The sequence below is a fragment of the Cydia strobilella genome, chromosome 17, assembly GCF_947568885.1.
Source record: "Cydia strobilella chromosome 17, ilCydStro3.1, whole genome shotgun sequence".
In the NCBI taxonomy this organism is placed as follows: Eukaryota; Metazoa; Arthropoda; class Insecta; order Lepidoptera; family Tortricidae; genus Cydia; species Cydia strobilella.
Window position 1 is genome coordinate 7,561,776 of NC_086057.1, and position 20,354 is coordinate 7,582,129.

General features: G+C 37.9%; 3 protein-coding genes across 3 annotated transcripts; 1 reads left to right on the forward strand and 2 right to left on the reverse strand.

Moving 5' to 3' along the window:
* Positions 1-1,569: 1,569 nt before the first annotated feature.
* On the reverse strand, positions 1,570-5,576 carry LOC134748993 (small ribosomal subunit protein eS17). Its single transcript, XM_063683877.1, has 3 exons — positions 5,460-5,576; positions 5,168-5,319; positions 1,570-1,838 (listed from the first exon to the last, which is right to left on the reverse strand). The coding sequence occupies exons 1-3, from the start codon at positions 5,460-5,462 to the stop codon at positions 1,592-1,594; spliced, it is 402 nt and encodes a 133-aa protein (XP_063539947.1). The 5' UTR covers positions 5,463-5,576; the 3' UTR covers positions 1,570-1,591.
* A 557-nt stretch (positions 5,577-6,133) lies between these two features.
* Positions 6,134-13,725, forward strand: LOC134748959 (46 kDa FK506-binding nuclear protein). The gene is made up of 8 exons (XM_063683824.1): positions 6,134-6,321; positions 6,953-7,180; positions 8,080-8,240; positions 8,359-8,507; positions 9,698-9,920; positions 10,554-10,730; positions 11,188-11,360; positions 12,844-13,725. The coding sequence occupies exons 1-8, from the start codon at positions 6,312-6,314 to the stop codon at positions 12,923-12,925; spliced, it is 1,203 nt and encodes a 400-aa protein (XP_063539894.1). The 5' UTR covers positions 6,134-6,311; the 3' UTR covers positions 12,926-13,725.
* Positions 13,726-16,072: 2,347 nt separating this feature from the next.
* On the reverse strand, positions 16,073-17,209 carry LOC134748960 (UPF0729 protein AAEL015238). Its single transcript, XM_063683826.1, has one exon. It carries the CDS (start codon positions 16,965-16,967, stop codon positions 16,701-16,703), a length of 267 nt encoding a protein of 88 aa, XP_063539896.1. The 5' UTR covers positions 16,968-17,209; the 3' UTR covers positions 16,073-16,700.
* Positions 17,210-20,354: the final 3,145 nt, after the last annotated feature.

Sequence of the window (20,354 nt, forward strand, 5' to 3'; positions counted from 1 at the left end):
CTCTGGCGGTAAAACACAGTAATATTAGCATAATATTAGGGTATTTATTTTGACTGTATTTAAAATAAATTATTTTACACCTTGCATGAAATAAAGCACCAGAAGATTAATAGAGAAACGTAGACAGCAGTTATTTTTAGTCACAATTTCTATTTTAAAACCCGTATAAAACTATAAAAAGTAAGTAATTTGATTGTGACGTCACATGCTAGTGTTTCATATAAATTCCATAGTCTGGGTCTGGCTCACGTCTGGCTAATGAAAGTTGAACCTGAAAAAACGTGGCAATTTCAAAAATCTGTAGCAGGCCGCTCTTTGATAACAAGGATTGCATAACATATACTTTTTATAATTTTCATATCCTAGAAATCATAAAAATTATGCAATCCTTGTAATCAAGGAGCCGCCTGCTGCAATTTTTTTAAATTGCCGCGTTTTTTCAGGTTCAACTTTCATTAGCCAGACTAGCAGCAAAATTGTTTTGACAGTTCGAAAAAAGAAGGTGATTTGACTAGTAGTCAAATACCCCAATATCAAGGGCCTGACACTCTTTGATAGAAAAAGATAGTCTTATTGCGATTCCTATAAGAGGAAAGAGAAAATAGTGCCATGCTTTGTCCTTATCACCGACGTAGTGGCATCATAGGTGATGGCGAAATACCGAAATTTACAAGAGTGAAAGAGAAAAAATCCTATGTTGCCCAAATTTTATATGAATATTTTCTTTCGCTTACCCCCGGCCCCGGTCGCTCGGTGGCGCGTCTATAACTATAGTTGGTCAAACCAAGTTGTCAGTAAATAAGAGCAAAAAAAAACTATACTCATCCTTTTCTTTTGGTTGCTAGTTAGTACTAGTGTAAGACAAAGATTGTATGATTCTCTCTGTCTATGTTTGAAATGAGACAGTCCTTTGACAAACTATAATTGTATATGGTATATACATTATACTACTCTTTGGTATATACTATGCTATGTCTATATCAAACAACCAATTTGTTCTAGTAATGTTGCCAGTTGATATAATATTTTTAGTTTATTCTTTGTCGCGGGATTTTTAAAGTAGGAAATGAGAAAGTAGTGGTTGGCGATTACATACACATTCACCAGAGCACACAGTCGCTGTGGCCGAAATCGATCAGGAGAGCATCATCATCACACATTCACTGCGAAGAACCCGCTAGGTGGGTTCATTTTGTATAGGAAATGGGGCGTTTGGCACTGAAAGCATTGAAGAGATCTGATCCACTAGCTTTACAAGATTTAACCCCTCGTATGCAGCCTATTTAAAACAATAGATCTAAATTCCTACCCAAGGATCCTTTTCAACATCATACACAGACAAGAGGTTAAGTAACAAACCTAAACAGGAGGCATTTTGTTCATAAAAATCTTAAATTTTGTTTTCTCCTATCAGTCTTAATTATTTAAATGACTTTCAAGGCTGTTCTCAAACTCGCCAATATTATTTGTGAAAACTAGCCTTTTGTGTATATTTTACTTCAGATGCTGAAGACTGTCTTCAAAAGGCATCTAATAGAAAGTATATACAAATAAAAATAAAACAACTGGTACATTATAATGTTTATTATCCTTAATTACGTCTGCCACCATAACCACCCGAGGTAGTCGGTTGCGTCAGCTGGAGGCCATTGATGTTGTTGAAGTCTAGCATCTTCAACATCTCCTTGGTGTCAGGGTCAACCTCGATGATGTCATGCTCCAAGGCGGAGACTTCAGGGACGTAGTTGTCACGTCTCTCACGCTCCTCCTCCTGCAGTTTGATGGAGATTCCACGGACCTGGGAGTTCCTGAGACGCCTCATCAAGTGGGTGGCAAACCTACGAAAATCTTACAAATAAGACAATAGGGCAAAATTTACATGTTACCCTTTTTGTCTTATAAGGATCCAATCACAGAATAATAATCACTACATAGTATAAAACAAAGTCGCTTCCTGCTGTCTGGATAGATGTCTGTCCCTATGTATGCTTAGATCTTTAAAACTACGCAACAAATTTTGATGCGGTTTTTTAAAATAGATAATAGTGATTCAAGAGGAAGGTTTATATGTATAATACATCAGCATTGCACCCGTGCGAAGCCGGGGCGGGTCGCTAGTATAATCAAAATTAATTTCTTCAGTGGAGTATTATCTACTATTTTGTCATAAACACTACACTGACTGCCAGTACCAATAGTACCAAGGTAATGACTATTAGGTTAGGAATGCCTCTTCTGGAACAAATTGACAAGACACACACACATACAAATTAAATTGATGTTTTGTTTAACATTAAATTTATGGCCTACATAAGTAGTTATAGTCTATACTCCAAAGAACGCTGGAAAGCTGGAGGTCAGCCCTAGAAAAAGCGGGACTGAGAATAAGCAGAGAAAACTGAATATATGCACTGCAATTTTGCCAACAGTAACTCCCAACATACTTTACACCTGCAAAATACTGCGCTTAACTGTACAAAACTTTAATAGATACTTAAACACAGTAGTGTAGGCAGGCTAGGCAGCGTAATAACCAATGACGGCTACATTGACAGCGACGTAGCGCATCGTAAAAGTATGGGTTGGCAAAAGTGGAGGGAGCTTACAGGAGTACTCTGTGACCCGAGGATGCCCATCCGCGTGAAGGGCAAAGTGTACAAAACCACTGTAAGACCAGCAATGTTATATGGTGCAGAATGTTGGCCTCTCAAGAAGCAACAATCCGACCAACTTCACGTCACTGAAATGCGAATGCTAAGGTGGTCTGCTGGAGTGACACTCATGGACAAAGTGCCAAAGCGTTACATCAGCCGATGCTGATGATCTGAAACTGATTTATGGCATACAGGATATATCGGATTGTATGTCACTGCAAGATGATATTGACCGAGTACATCAGTGGAGTCTCGATAACGGACTTCTATTTAATGCTGCAAAATGTGCACTTATGACATTTAGTAGGACCCGCAATCCGCTATATAATAAATATCTTCTAGATTCCGAATCAATAGCTAGAGTCAATACTATTCAGTTATTCTGGATGCGAACCTTAACTTTCTAGATTCCAAATCAATAGCTAGAGTCAATACTATTCGGGATTTAGGAGTTAATCTGGATGCAAACCTTAACTTCCACGAGATATAATAAATATCTTCTAGATTCCGAATCAATAGCTAGAGTCAATACTATTCGGGATTTAGGAGTTATTCTGGATGCGAACCTTAACTTCCATGAGCATATGTATACGCTGGCTCGTACCTGTTACAAGAGACTAGGGTTCGTTACTCGGATGACTAGGGATTTCATAGATACCAGGTCAATAAAACTCCTTTACACCGCTCTTGTCAGAAGCAAGCTTGAAGCGGCTTGTGTTGTTTGTTTGGAACCCCTATGAAACAACCTATATCCTGCTGCTAGAGCGAGTGCAAAAGGCGTTTCTACGCTCCCTCTACAAAAAAATGTACGGATATTACCTATTTTTATACCCTACAAATTTTTTGCAGGGTACATTAGGTTTTAACTCACTTGAGGCGAGGCAAAATTACAGACTGTGTACTTTAGCCAGTAGAATTTTACGTGGGGATTCTGACTGCCCCAAACTAGTAGCTCAGTTGCTGCGTCTATATGTTCCCTCACCGACTAGAGTTCTGTTTCGACCGCGTTGTCGCCATTTGTTAGCGCTGCCACCAGTACGAACTGTGTCCCGCCGTAAATCACCGCTTGTTCAAGCCTTGCACCTGCTAAACTCGCTCCTCGAATCAGCACCAAACTGTGATGTGTTTGCGAGTGGATGGTTGGACGTGTGTTATTCTGTTATATGTTAATTTAGATTTGTGTACTATGTGTATGAAATGTCTATTGGTTTCACAGTGCTTTGGATCACTGTTATGCTGTGAAATGTAATGAATAAAAATAATAATAATAATAAGCCCGCAGGGCAGCTTGTGGCGAGCTGTTGGGGAGTGACCACCCCACAGACCCGAGTGCTCCAGAGAGTCGGTCAGGGTCTCCGTCTCCGGCGTGTCTTCGTCGGTCGGAGTGGACCCCAAGGGGACCCGCAGGACTCTCAGCTCTGGCTTGCCCTCATTGGCCGTCCAGAGGGGAGTCGTAAGAGCTATATGCTCCAGGGGTGGAAGTGAAAGATGCATAAGACGCGAGTTGGCACAGTGGCTGTTAACAGTCACTGGGTAGAAAGCGGCGCACACCTCTCGACACCCTTGAGCCGCTCACACCGGTGTTGCTCCTGGTCGTCTTCACGACGGCAGTTTCAGGGGCCCATCTAGTAAGCGGCAAGTCACCACCTGCCTCGATAACGTGTTTTAACATTGTTATGGTCAGGTGTCCGGACTTCTTTACAATAGCCCAGTCTCATTGTCCACCCAAACTTCAATCCATAGACCGGTATACTGTTCACTTTTTCTACAATAGTCCCAATGCCTGCTGCGACCAGTTCATGGGTGTCTATTGTTGCGCCTGTGAACGGGTACCAGCAGGCGTTCTACATGACATTAAAGCTCTCCAAGGGGCCTCTACGTGTTGGATTTATATCCCCAAGCAAGCCTATCAAAAGACCGGGATGCATAGGCCCGTGATATCCAAGGAGATACAAATAATAATAATAATAATCAGAGGCTCGTTTAAAATAAGACCCATACAGGACAAGCTAGCGGAAACATGACTCCGATGGTATGGTCATGTCATGAGAAGGCCGGAGGACCACATGACTAGGAAGGTGCTAGAGTGTGTGGAAAAGCCGAAAAAGAGTGGACAACCCCGACTTACATGGATGTCCGTAGTTAAGAAAGACCTAGAGAATAAGAATATAGACCCCAACGACGACCCAGAACAGATGCAACTGGAGAAAATTGATTAGGAGAGCCAACCCCAAATAAAAATGGGATAAAGCCTGAAGAAGAAGAAGATAAGTAGTTATAGTCTACTCGTAACTCGTGATTTAAGGTTAAATTAGTGAAGTTCAGAATTTTACAATATTTTTTTTTTATAATCTCATCAATTTATTCCAAAATACAATTAACAAAAACAAATTTGGCCTAAATCGCCGTCAACGGGCAAGGTGGCCAGAAAACTCGCCGTACTGTGACTTCAATTTATAATGAGTGATCATTCAATCAAAAAGGTGTAATCAAAACAAGACATCTCTACTTACCCGGCGATCTTGTTACGAAGGGGCTTCGTAGGAATGATAGCGATTTCCTCACATATCCTCTTGTTGGTGTCAAAATCAAGGGTCAACCTTGTGTAGTATTTCTCAATAATGATTTTGGCTGCCTTCTTCACGGTCTTAGTCCTGACGCGACCCTGGAATGTGTCAGGTTATGGGGTAAATATAGACATCACAAGAAGAGTTTTCACACAGAGTTTTGTAAAATCCACTATTGTAGCACATATTGAAGAGATTGAAAAGATTTAATGGGATTTAACTAAAATAAAATAATCACCATGGTTAGGAATTACTGTTGCCGTCTCTGACAGTTTACAGAAAAGAATCTATCGTCTATGGTGCATAAAACGTCAAACCGCAATGATTGTGAATAAAAAAATTTAAACTATTTTCACACGATCTTTTATATACGGAGCAAAAAGCGAATACTGAAATAATAAAATAAATTATTATTTAGAGGTAATGAAAATGCATTGTTGCGTTATATAAAATGATCAAATAATAGAACAAAGAAAGGTGCAAAAATATAGTCTAGCAAACACAACTTATTAGTCAGTACGAACCGGGACAATTATACTCGTCCCTTTCTTTTGGATGCTTGTACTATCGTAAGACAAACACAGTATGAATCTCTCTGTCTATGTTTGAAATGAGACAGTCCTGCGCCAAACTATATTTTATAGTTATACAGTACTATTCCTTTTTTTTGTATAAACAAGTTTTTTCGTCCGTTTTTCCAAATTAATCCGTGATATCACAAAACCATGAATTTTACAGTTATTTATTTGTTTAAATTATAGCGGATCCAAATAATGGACATCACTTGGACAGCACTAACTACTATGATAGACAATGAATGGGCGTTTTAGCTCGAATAACTATAGTCTATGGTTGTGTTTTATCTTATCTGTTCTGTTCTTTTTTATCTGTGGCGTGTTCGTGTTCGTTCCGGCCCCGGCCTGCCATTCCGACTATTCCGAGTTCGCGCGCCGTGTCCAGTTCCAAATTAGATTGAAAGCATTGTGATTTTAAGCGAAATTGGAGAACTTTGGTGTCGAAACAGTTCCAGAAGTTGGAATTACTAATTAACAGTCTTTATTTAACCGTTACCATTGAATCCTTATCCACCATGTTTTGGGGTAAGTAATTTTAACCGGCGGGATCGCAACCACGTGTTTCTAACCGGTAACATATTTCTTGTAAAAAACCTATACTTGCAACATCTCAACGTTGTTTGTTTAATATTTATGCAGCTCTATCTCTACTAGATCTAGTCCAACAAATTGTTCAGCTCGGAAACATGTCATCCCACATCTACCTACCCATACTATAAAATGCACATACGTGCATCGTGCATCTCAACCGCTGCATTTTGAAGTAGCTGTCACGATAAACATGTGTACATTTTTTTACGAAATAACTGTCTTCTTTCGTCTTTCTTGCGTACCGTGAGTCCGGTTTTAAGCACCCTTTTTTATCCATACTCATGTTTGAGAAAATAACAGTGTATCATAAATTGTGCTGTTACATTGGTGCTACGTTGCCTAGAATTTTGCAAAAATACCTTTTTAATATCTGCTGGAGGGCAGATGTTGGTTATGGCATGGTAACCTTCATTACAATTTATAGCTTTTTGTGTTAACTGAAATAATTAAATCAGGAATCAACTTGTATTATAACTTAGTAAAAAGTTATATTAGTAAATATTATAAATTCACTGAATACAGTTTTGATTTAAAATTTGTATTCATATAAAATATTATTAAACAGGACTGATAATGGAACCGAACAAACGGTACACCCAAGTGGTGGAAAAACCGTTCCACATATCCCAGGCGGCGATGGACACCTCTACAGGCGATGATGGCCCGTGCCAAGTTATGGTGGTGGTCGACGGAAAGAACTTTTTGGTGTGCACTCTTCAGAAGTTGACCAATATCCAAGTGCCTTTGGATCTGTACTTCAAATCCGGAGATGCTATTTCATTTATGACAAACGGTAAGTTGATGCCCCGAATAGTGGTTTTGGCCGAATACCGAATATTTGGCCCCTCTCCCGGCCGGAGCACCGAATATTCGTTGTCGCATGCGAACATTTTTGAGTTACAATTATTATGAAAACTGTATACCAACAAAGCACAATGTTTGCTAAGATATATTGTTTTGTTGAATAGTAGGCAACATTCGGCCGGATACCGAATATTCGGCAAAGTAGCTGAATAGGCCGAATACCGAATAGTTGCCGAATATTCGTGGCATCTCTAGTCTAGGTCATATTCAAATTATGTTTAACAATTTCACCATAGTGTGGGGTCAATTCAACCCAACTTGATGAAGTGTTTTAATTTATTAGTGATGATAATTCTTACGGGGAACATTTGCAATAAGGACATTTCTATCAGAATATCTGTTGATATTTCAGATCGAAACTGAAAAAGATTGTACTTGAAGCATAAGGACCCTTTTGTAATGGAAAGCCACATATTAATATAGCAACTAAATTTTGTTTGTGTTAAGTTGACATACCTAAATACCACCAATACCAATAGGTATTGATAAACCTACAACTTTTATGCAAGCCAAACCTACATTATAGAGTAGTTTTGATTGATTATTATTGACAATCAAATCAAATTAGGCTTAACATAAGCAAAGGTTACCTTTTAGAATCAAAAGAGACAACGTTTGTATTTATTAAATCACATTTACAAACGGGTCTATCGCTAATTTATTTTGTTACCTTTATTACCATTTGCATTGTGCAATAAAAAAATTAAATTTTTTTTTGTGATGATTTAATTAAGCCAGTATTGAAAAAAAAAAAACAAATTGACACATCACACAATATTATATATATTTAAAACTTTTTCCTTCATTAATCACAACAAATACCTGCAGGAAAGAGCAATGTCCACTTAACTGGCTACCTGGACCCTGAGTTTGAAGACGAAGAGGAGTCTGAAGGTGATGAGGAGGAAGAGGATGAGGCCCCCACTCTGGTATCCGCAGCTAAGAGGAAACTTGAGAACAGCAATGAGAAAAATGCCAAAAAGCAAAAGGTAATTTTCCAAACAATGCCTGGGCACACGGCTTTTGTACCACTTTCTCAATGCCCTGCCCGCAAATGCATTTATACAAATAACTTTAGACGCTACTAAATTTCTTTTCACTCAACAGAAGGACAAGAAAGCCGCCCAGGCTGACAGCTCAGACTCTGATGATGAAGGTGAAGACCAGCTCCAGAAGATCCTTGATGGTGAAGACCTGGACACAGATGACAATGATGACTCCTTCAAGCTAAACACCACGGCTGAGGATAGTGATAGGTAAAAAAAAATTAATTCACATTCATGTTTGTCTGTCGTGTTTTGTTGTGACGGGTATCGGTTTCATATTAGATACCGGTCACAACACAACAGACAAATGTGAATGCGGCTTTAGTCATATGTTGTAAAATGTAGAGATTAATACTTTAATTTACAGTAATTTAAAAAAAAATGTTGTGAGAAAAGTTATATCATATCATTGAATATTGAACGTATGTTATGCCGGCTAAAACACTATATTATTACATCTTTATTTTCCACTTATCAATGTATTTTCAGTTTATAACTTTATCTATGTCTTTGTTATGTGGCCCCTCTAAGGGTAAAAGCCTCCTCTATTCTTTTCCACCTTTCCCTGTCCTTTGCCGTATACATCCAGCTTTTTTCATCGGCCCATCTTTTCTTTTGTCTTCCCCACTTTATTTTGCCTTTTGAGCCTAGCCATTTAGTTTTTGATGAGTCTGTCTATTATCTTCGTTTCTTGCCAAGTGGCCCGCCTAATTCCACTTCTGTTTCAAACTAAAATGAAGAGCATCTGTTAATTTAGTTTTTATGCGGATGTCTGCGTTTCTCGTTTTTTGTATCTTTCTGAGTTTCAGTATACTTCGTTCCATCGCATCTTGACAAGATAAAATTTTGTATGTTAATGAAAGAATCCATTATAGTCTTTATACTAAGGCTATAGTTCCCTTTTAGGATTTCTGTTTGGGCCCAGTAATTCCTCCAAGCTATCTTACCACCCATTAAACGGTTCAAACTTACCTACAAAAAGTTAAAACAAGTTTACGAACATGACTATCATGAGAAGTGAAAAATGTATATTATTATTATTAAAAGTTCTTTATTTAGATAACCAGGATCCACATATTGTTAGTTACATATTTTGTTTTACTTATAACTAAGGTTAGTAGGTTTATAATACAATAAAATAACAATTAAAAATTAAATTGAAAATTAAATTACATTACATTATATTATTATTATTGATATATAAATAATAATAAAAGTTTATTAAAAAAGTTTGAACATAGGCACATAATAATGTTCACAAACTAATTGAAATGGAAAGTGGTTCAGCTAATGGTTTTTTAATGTCTGCGCCAGGCCTCGTGGCGCGGCAGCTCTAAGGACTTCAGCAACGGATGCTGTTATTCTATGTGCTGTATGATCTAAATGTAACTGTTTCACAGTGATGAAGAAGAGTCCGATGACGATGAGGAAGCAGAAGACGAGGAAGGCGAGGAAGAAGAAGAAGACGAGTCATCAGAGGAGGCGGAGACCACCCTCGACACTAGCAAGGAGGAGGCCAAGGTGGACATGTCCAAGCTGAGCAAGTCAGCTAGAAGGCGCCTGAAGAAGAAGCTACAGAAGCAGGGCAAGGAGCCGCAGCTCAACGGTGTCGACAAGCCTAAGGTTGGTATTGTTACGGCCCGGCCAGCGGCGGAGCGAGACAGCGATCGGACCTTTCGTTCCCACCTATGGCCGCCGCTCGCCGCTGCCGCCGCCGCGCGATGTCGTGGCCGGGCCGTTATTGGGCAGATTTTGAGACACCAGGTCTAGACCTGGTAAGACTTGGCTATCTGATCTGACAATTGTTGTCACTTGGCTAGACTAGCTGGAATTGTCTAGCCAAGTGAGAATTGTTGATAGAAAACACCAATCGAAAGTGAAATAATGTATGGAAATGATCACTGTATGTAAGTTTTCGTTGCATCTGTCATCCCGATACATTTCTTCTATTCGTTTAGAGTTTGCCGATGTATGATTGTCATCTTAGCTAGGCCCTGTTTTACCAGCAATGACAAAGCATGTTGAAACGGGATATTCTACCCAGCAAAAGATATTTACATTTGTTTCGGTGGAATGTTCCATTTAGATATTAGTATAGAATATGCTCTAATAAAAACTTTCATTTACATATTCGCTCTTTCTCATGTTAAAATTGCAACGTTTCTGTTAACTGATTTCTATATACATATTAATTCTTACTAAAAGTAAAAAATTAAATGAAACAATTAATAATTCTGACTGATAATTAAATTACAGAAAGATGCTAAAGGCGAGCAACAGCAAAAAAAAACGAAGAAGCCAGAGGCCAAGAAGGAAGCTCAACAGAATGGACAAGTTGAAAAGAAAGAAAAGAAGATCATCAGCGGAGGCGTGGCCATTGAGGACTTGAAAGTTGGCAACGGACCTGTTGCCAAGCCAGGCAAAAATGTTATGGTTAGTTACTATTGTTTATACAATCATCATCATCATTATCATCATTATTTATATCTGATAATTTTTATACATTCCACTGCTAGCATGAATCTAGTATAACTGGATCGATCGGGTGGGGGGAAATGACCGAACGGGATAGTCTTATGTATCTTTCAGTAGGAGTAACAGAGAAAGCGTTGTTATTGTTTGTCCTTGTCACAGTCTCACATTTTTTTTATTCCTCACCGTAAATTTTGTATGATTTATGGTGGGCTACAAATCTACTCGACCCATCATATTGTCGCATTGCGTATGTTCTGTCCCTCAATAATGGATAAATCAGTTTATAATCATTTTAAGGCATAAAACTATTAGACTTTCTACTTAAAAAATCACCGCGCAACTTCTTCCCCAACCGCCTGAGATACGTGGTAGACCTATAAATATGAAGGCATTGAATGTTTTCAACTGTATCCAGGTATACTATGAAGGGCGCCTGAAGTCCAACAACAAGATGTTCGACAACTGCCTGAAGGGGCCCGGGTTCAAGTTCCGCCTGGGCGGCAAGGAGGTGATCACGGGCTGGGACGTCGGCGTCAGCGGCATGAAGGTCGGCGGCAAGAGGCGCATCGTCTGTCCGCCCAACATGGCGTAAGATCCTTTATTCATTTATTGTGTTTATTTAACTATTATTATTTAGGTAGGTACTTCTAGAAACATTGCCCTAGTAATTATCTATTTCTATAAAATGTAGATTCTAACATAGCTGTAAGTACAGTCGCCATTAGATAAATCGGAGCGGCCTTGACAATAGAGGCGTGTTCAGATATTTGTGAGCACCTTGGCCGCTCCGATATATCTGATGGCGACTGTACATACTAACCATAAAATATGAGTCTGTAGTTACTCGAAATAAATTATATTTATTTATGTATTTATATTGTGTTCAAGGCCGCGGACTGGACACAGCGTCGCGCGGCAAATCAAAGCTGTTCATACATTTGGTCGAGCGCAATGTAATGTATGCCTTGATTTGCCGCTTGTGCCCAGGCCGCGGCCTTGGACTTTTATACTAATGGCGCTATTCATAAATGCGTTACTGGCCTGTATTAGCTATGAATCCCTTGTCTTTATCTGTCATTTTGACTTATATAATTTAACTAAACCAGGCCCGTAAAGTTTTACGAATAAGGGGATAGTACATATCGGCCACGTAAGTTGCTCTTTTTAAAGTTAACTTCAGAAATATTTGTACTATGCTAATATTACTGATGATGTGTAGCGACGGCCCGGCTGAAGACAGGTGGGTCAATCGCTTTTTGTGTTGTCTGCTAAATTATTGCAGCCGTGAAACTGGGACTGTCTAAATGAGCTGTCTATCTTTTGTACTCAGATTTTTAAAATAAAACTATGAAAACGGATTATATCGCGTATATTGAATTTATAACACATCCCGACGTTTCGAACCCTTTACAGCGTTCGTGGTCAACGGGTGACGGGTGGGTGGGAGGATATAATCCGTTTTCATAGTTTTATTTCATGAGTAACTATCGCGGTAACCGAAGTCAGATTTTTAACTTAAAGACTAACTAAACTCAGTTTATCAAGTTTTCCCTTTCATTTGTGTAAATAGGTTAATCAAATTACTTCTACTTCTACTACTTATTTTTTTACACATAAATACAAGAGTAAGCTTGAGTGATTGAGGTTTAATAGTGGTTTGGTGTTGAACTAAAGATCAGAGTACTAACCCCCTTATTCATGAACGTCTACTAAAGTAAAGCCGCTAATAATCGTTTGTCCCTTTCCGACGTATTGGTATGATGGAAAGGGACAAACGATTATTAGCGGCTTCTCAACTTTAGTAGACGTTTATGAAAAAGGGGGTTATAATACGACTAATCTGAAAAAAAAAACTGTAATAGATGTCATATATTAAAGAAAAGGTGACGAAGCCCTCCAGTGGTGAAGATATGACATCTATTACAGTTTTTAATTTATATATAATAGTGTGACTACTTAAAAAAACACAAATCAAAATATTTAATAAAATAATTTGATTTGTTCCCAAACTTGTTCACAACTAATCTGCTTAATTTTTTTTGTATGTTTAATTGTATTCATCTGTTGATAGGTATGGTGCTAAAGGCTCCCCTCCAGTCATTCCGCCTAATTCCACCCTAGTCTTCGAAGTGGAACTGAAGAATGTTAAATAGGTGTAAGGAAGCTGTGTCGCCAGTGTCACACGGACACTCGTTTGTTTCGGATCCGCCGAGGTTGTTGAATGTTGCCATGAATGAGAGGATTGTTTGATCATGGTTTGTTAACGCAAGGTTTTTCTTATTATATTTTTCCTTATATGGTTTAGGATGAAACTACCTTGCTTTATCAGATCATTGTTTGCTTATGTTTAAGGTGCTAGTATGAAGTATCTGCAATGGTATTGATCAAAATGCACAATTTGTAACATCTGTTTCTAATCCCGTTGCAAAAACTTCATACTTGTGTTAAGCTGGCCATACACACTAGGGTAAGCCTGCGCAGTTTTATCAACTGCACAGGTAAAACAGAGCGTGTGGCATTGGACTGTGCAGTTTCCTATACAGCTTTGCCTGTGCAGTTGAACTGTACAGGCAAAACTGCGTAGGCATACCCTAGTGTGTATGGCCAGCTTTAGACTGTAAGCTTGTATAAGTTAGATTGTAAGAACTCTGCTGGACATAATTATGAGTATTTCATACTTGTAATTCAATATTTTATGTTAATTTAAACACTGAATTTTAATAAAATATTTTATCATAATCAGTAGAAGATCTACTTTCATTTGGCAGTTTTAGTAATTAAAGGCCTCATTTGTAAGTCAATAAATTGTAAAAATTACCTGCATTGAATATTGCCATTTGATTGTTATATTTTATCTGTCATGTGATTAACTTCAGTATCATCACACAAACAATTTATTTGTCACTAATCAAATCATGGCAATAGAATGGCAGGAATAAAATTCCGAATTCCAGTACCTTTGTTTTATTTCACAATAGTCAAGACAGTAACAGTATATAGTGATATTATGAATTATTGAATGGATTCCGTTTCATATTGGTTTCATATATGTATGTAACTAATAACTCGTTTTCCTAACCTGTCATTTCAATAAGTACTTTTGCTAAACAAAACATTTATTAAATCACATTTATAATCGGGTCTATCGCATCGCGCTTTTATTTTGTCGCGATAGACCCGATTAATAACTGTGATTTAGTGCCAGTTGCACCATCCGCACTTGACAGACTGATCAACGTCACCCGGCGCGCCTCGGCGGTTTACTATGAAACTCTCCATACAATAAAATTTAGCGAACTCTTTAACGTTCATAAACAGTTGGTGCAACCGACCTTTAATGTGTTCAAAGCGCGAAGGTTAAATGTTATAAAACCATTTATTGAAAAGAACAATATAAAGTCCTACGGTTTACCTACCCATTTGGTGTGGTGGTTGACAAGAAATGCTTGTTAGGGTTCCGTACCTCAAAAGGAAAAAAACGGAACCCTTACAGGATCACTCGTTCGTCAGTCTGTCACAGCCCTATTTCTCCAAAACTACTGGACCAATTAAGTTGAAATTTGGTACACATACGTAAGTTTGTGACCCACAGATGGACATGTAACATAAACAAATGAATTTTAAACATGGAGGCCACTTTTGCATTTTGCAGTGCATAGCATAAATGAGAAAATAAAAAAATAAAGTTTTTAAAACTATCGTGTTAATATCAAATGAAAGAGCTCGTTAGTCTCAAACATTTTTTTTTGTAATTTTAAAATAAATAGAAGTTTAGAAGTTATTTAAGAAAAAACCGGCCAAGTGCGAGTCGGACTCGGGCACCGAGGGTTCCGTATTTGTTGTTATAGAAATACATCATCTGTGAAAATTTCAACTGCCTAGCTATCACGGTACAGCCTGGTGACAGACAGACAGACGGACAGCAGTCAGAGCAGCAGTCTTAGTAATAGGGTTCCGTTTTTACCCTTTGGGTACGGAACCCTAAAAAAAGCCAAAAATGACCATTCCCCCCCCTTCATGTCTGAAACTACTGGGTCTAAAATTTAAAAAAAATATACATAATAGCTCAGGAAAACCTATTAGAAATGTGCAGTCAAGCGTGAGTCGGACTTAATTATTTAGTTTATGATCCGACCCCTACGGATTTTTTAAAAACATCTCACGTTTCACATAAAAAATAGCTACATTGTTAAAAATTGTGTAATGTACGGAACCCTTGGAACGCGAGTCCGTCTCGCACTTGGCCGGTTTTTGCTATAGATTACAGCTCAATTAAGTGTATGGAAGAAAATTGTATCAAAGAGGATATAATGTTATATCTATCTTTGATAGTACTAACATTCTGATAAGTACAAAGAACTGTTCAAGAGTAACAAAAGCGATACATGCAACCAAAAATTATACTATTAAGACTAGGTGCATACAAAAATTGGTGAAATTGGCAAATAAATATAAAGGAATGTTTTCTGCAGCAATGTGCAGTGGTCATAATAATTTACATATTTGTTGCAATCTAATTTACACCCTTGAACCAAACAAAATAGTATTTCTTTTGTTTCATACCTTTTTTTTTTCAAACAAATACAAGGTTAAAATTAAAAATAGGGAAATTTGGCATGCTGGGCCTTAACATACAATAAAATTTATCTAGCTGACATGTCCCATAACTAGACAGAGATTTTTCTAGCACGAACGAGGCAACACTAGTGACTTCCTTCCGAGAATTAGTTCATCAATATCTTATAATTGTCATAACAAATGTGGCATGTTTGGAAATAAATGAACAAGAGTAACGAAACTATCAATTATATTTAATGCTTTACCCACTTAGTTCATAATTAAAAAAAAAAACATGACATACACCAAGATTGTTTTTCAAATTGCCATCGCCAATAAAACCATCACATAGGTTTTCTTACATGATTCTCCAGGTGAACTACCAATTTTTTTCCCATATTTTTGGGTGTCAAACTTCTTTGTCTTTGAAAAAAAAATCCGCATAAATTGAAAAAAAGATTTTTCAACTTTTACTGATGTAATGAGTGCATAGCAGAAATATGGAAAAGAAAAAGAATTAACACTGAAGGGTATCAATAACAGGATTGTCGATGTTTTTATTTTGTCAAGCACTAACAATGATGTTCGTGCTAGAAAAATCTCTATCTGCCAATAACACAGCAACTAAATAATTTAGTTAGATTTTTTTTTACAGTTTCATCCTAAAAAAATGAATTTTCAATACCTACAACAAGAGCAAATATTAAAAACAGAGAATCACATTACGTTAAAAAAAAAACAAGTAGGTATACAGTATTTATTTATTTATTTAATCTTTATTGCACAAAAGAAAAACCTTACAGTACAAAAGGTGGACTTAATGCCATAAGGCATTCTCTACCAGTCAACCTTAAGGTTAAGCAGAGAGATTGTGGGCAGTGCTACAAATACGACAGCAAAAATAAAATAAAAATGACATATAATTACATATATACAAATATAATATACATATATACTATATATAAATAACGACGAGACTCATTATGAAACTAATAAAAATATACTAAGAAACTTTCATTCCGCTGGCATAGAAAGCACGTAAGGATTTTTTGAACGTGGACTTATTTGGCGCATTTTTTATGTTAAAAGGAAGTCCGTTCCAAAGGCACAGTGAACATGAACCCGGTTCGGTGAAGAGGGATGGACAGACATATTGCCAGAAGAGCGAAGTTGGCGGTCGCGAGAAATGCCGTAGTATTGAAATAAGGATTTGAGGTACTCAGGAGAGTGTGGATCGTTAAGCACAGAAAAGAGAGTGGAAAAGCGAATATTGCGATCGATTCTACAGAGTATGTACAGTTACAAGGTAAATGCCAAGTGCATAAACTAACAAAACAACATATATTAAGAAACAATGGAAACATCAACAAACTATTCTGCTTTTATACGCTCATTACACTTTTCTTTGTCGTCTTTTGACGCTTCGCTGCCCTTATCTTCATCTGCTTTGTTTTCCAACTTCTTCTTTCCAAACATACAAACTCCTCCTTCACAACTGAACGGGGCTTCCGTCTTCACTACGTTGCCGTCCGCGTCCTTGACTGCCCAAGGATTCCAGAAACGAAGCACGTATGGCTGGATAAATCTATGCCAGATGAGCAGCAGCACAGGGATAATGAAGCAAGGCACACAAACCATGTTGACGCACGATTCAAACTTGTATGAGGGCGTCACGTATGTAGAATAATTGAAAATACGTGACCAAATTGCTTATTAAGAATTTTGAAGATTTCCGGGTCGTGTTTATCAATGACGTTTCTTAGAGCGATGGATAAGCATATATTATACTCCAAACTACGGAAGTTACAGTTTGCAATACCAAATTCACTTTATTTTTGCGGATAAGTTATTTATTATGAATTTACCATTATCATTATCAAAGTGTCAAAGACGAGCTTATTCAGCTTATGTCAAAGTCAGAATTTGAAATTGAATGTCATTGTCAAAATGAAACCAATTAATGCACAGCCGAGTAATGTTCGGCCCGACAATGTACTGTGTTAAATTGTATGAATTAACTCAATTTATAAGGCTGACCTGTCATTATCTACAATATCAGAATATCTCATACTAGCTTTTGCCCGCGACTTCGTCAGCGTGGAGTTAGTAATTTTGGTTTTTATCGATTCTCCATACAAACATCCACCCCCTTAAAGGATGACTTCTGGGATAATTAAATTAAATAATTATTTATTTCAGAAATTCAATTTCCATAATATATTAGTTACTTATTCTATTAACTCTTAACCTATGTTAGTGACAATATCTATGTATGTAATCTATCTATACTTTAACTATTATAAACATGTAGGCTACTCCAGTACTTCCAGAAAGCGCCATCTATCCTGTCTGCGACTGTGGCTAGGATGCTGTTAGTGCTGCCGCGCACGCGCCGCACCAGCGACGCCACCCGCTTGCGCATGATGGCGTGGAAGCCGTCGGTGCGCGCCTCCGCGAACATACCACTAGCGCTGCAATAGCGCGGCAGCCCCAACAGCATCCTAAAAGCATTATTATATTGGACGCGTAGGGCGCTGTACATAGGGCTAAGGACATAGGGTAGTTTTTGAGGGTATCCTTTAAGGGGACGAAAAGGGGGGTGGACGTTTGTATGGGAAATCGATAAAAAATAAGCTATCCAAATTACTAACTCCACGCAGACGACGTCGCGGGCAAAAGCTAGTATAATTATAAAAGAACAAGCCGTTTCATTATATAGTCGCTTGTTCGAATACACATTGATTCGTATTAAGTGTGAGTTGATAAACTTAATGCGCATATACCACGCAAGTAGAACAACGAATCAATGTATAGGGTACGCATAACGCAGCAGAGCAGTAGGGTAAAATAATGCATTTTAAAATGATACAACTTTTTTTCACAACCAACTTTATATTTCTTTTTAACAAACAAACTTTGGAACACTCTTTACCTACTTACATCATTTAAATTCGTAACGTGTACTGGAGTTATCTAGATAAGGTAAGTTTGCCAAAACTTTCGAACATGACCGGGGTTCGATTGACCAATTCATTTTATTATTTGTTATCGGGCTGCGATAATTTGCATCTTTTTCCTCAATATATGTACGAAACGAAAACTACGTAGCAACGCAATGCAATAAGAAGTTAAGAACTATTAAGTTTTTGGCTTGAGACCCGCATCGTGGAACAATAGTACATTTCGATGCTAGTGCGGAAAGTATGTCATGACATTTCCGCACGTGTATCGAACGACGTTTTTTAATAGAGGTGCAAAAAATAAGAAAAACAACAAGTAAGTAAGGAATAAAAACAATATCGAATGTTGCCTTTGGAAACTTACAACATGCTTGCAGTAAGAAAAAACGCCTCTTCTTTGACAGGCGTTTCGGCAGCTAGTCCTACCTCTACCTTCCATAGCTATACTGTTCCATTCAGACAACATATTAAGAACGGTTTTTCAATCGTCAATATTAAAAAATAAACGTGTTATAATGATGAAGAGGTAAGTACACGGTAAGTAATAAAATATGAAATATGTATATTTTTCGTATTCTTACATTAACAGTAGGTTTTTATGTTGATTACGACGTTTAAAGGAAACTAATATTAACACTCATCAATAAGTAGTAATGAATTGGAACAACTATAAATTTATCTCGGTACTAGTGAAGTAATGACATACTTTCCGCACTAGCATCGAAATGTACTATTACGTTGTAGTGGCGTTGTCACACTTCGGTTGACAAATCGGTGCGGAGATAGTATAGCCGGACAATGTGACGCAGCCCAATAATGCACGATCTTATCCATGTAAGTATTATTGTTATTGGAGCGCATGTCATCATGCAGTGCCTGGGTGAGGTGAAGTCGGCGGGTATGAAGGCGACCTGGGGGCGCGGGGCGAGTATAGTGGCGGTGGCAATGGTATGGTCCCGATGTTGCTGGCCTGGGCCTGCTCGTCTGTAACTTCGTAATAGGTCGGATGCAGCGGGACTGTAACGGTCATCGTCATGTTCGTGGTGGCCATGCGACCGACCTATTTCCCGTTGCAGGTCTACCGTAATAAACCCAGGTAGCAAAATGACGTCAGCGACGTCATAATGACGGCATTATTACGTCATTATGACGTCGCTGACGTCATTTTGCTACCTGGGAACAGACTTCTGACCGCATTTACCGGTTCCACCACGTTTAGCAGTCTGCCTTCAATCCACACTATCATAATTATTTACACAGTGAGTTACGAGTGCGTATGGATGGAGTCTGTAGTAGGTAATAGAACCTATAATTTATTATGCCTAACCTTTTATACAATGTTAGGTTGCGCTGACACAAGCAATATGCGTTTATATTATACCGCAGCTCCGTTTGTTGATGTACACCCGCCATCCTGATACTCACTATTATTTGGCTGTGCATTATCGGAGCCCACGAAACATAATGAAACACCAGGTATTATTATATAGCTTTAAGTTACTCTTCCTTATTTATCCTGCACCTGCACTTCGGACATAGGCGGCGTGGCATGCAAACGTGTATTAAATTAACTATGATTTTGTTTGCGTAACGTACACAATTAATGTAATATAGTCAATAGCAAGCTGAAAGTAATGATTACTATTTTATCATAGTAGTTGGCTAGTTGGAGCTAATTCAACTTATATTTATCTTATATAATTTTTCAACACTTCTATAAAATTTAGGCAAATGAGCAAATGACACTGTGTAGGTAAATGTTCGTGTTAAATATCGTTTGCTATTACCTGATTTACATGCTTGTGTTTTTATAAAACAGTCGATCTTTGTAACCACAGGTACAGAAATACTTTTTTCTACAAAACTATCTAAGCCAAAATATACAATACTAGTCAACAATGTTACATAGAAAATACATTAAATCTTTATTATGTACCAAACATTTGACTATTTTTTTCCAGAACTGTACTTAGGTCCCATTGTACCACTGTAGGCCGAGCACATAATTGGCGCGACAGTATCTCGCCGCGAGATAGACTACCCGTCTTTTACTAACTGTATGAAT

Excerpts from the sequence above, each read along its gene's own strand:
- LOC134748993 (XM_063683877.1), bottom strand. Across the intron at positions 1,839-5,167 it reads CTTCGTAACAAGATCGCCGG|GTTTGCCACCCACTTGATGA; the intron begins GTAAGTAGAGAT and ends AGATTTTCGTAG.
- LOC134748959 (XM_063683824.1), top strand. Across the intron at positions 8,508-9,697 it reads ACGGCTGAGGATAGTGATAG|TGATGAAGAAGAGTCCGATG; the intron begins GTAAAAAAAAAT and ends ACTGTTTCACAG. Across the intron at positions 11,361-12,843 it reads GTCTGTCCGCCCAACATGGC|GTATGGTGCTAAAGGCTCCC; the intron begins GTAAGATCCTTT and ends ATCTGTTGATAG.
- LOC134748960 (XM_063683826.1), bottom strand. The coding sequence starts at position 16,967 with ATGGTTTGTGTGCCTTGCTTCATTATCCCTGTGCTGCTGCTCATCTGG.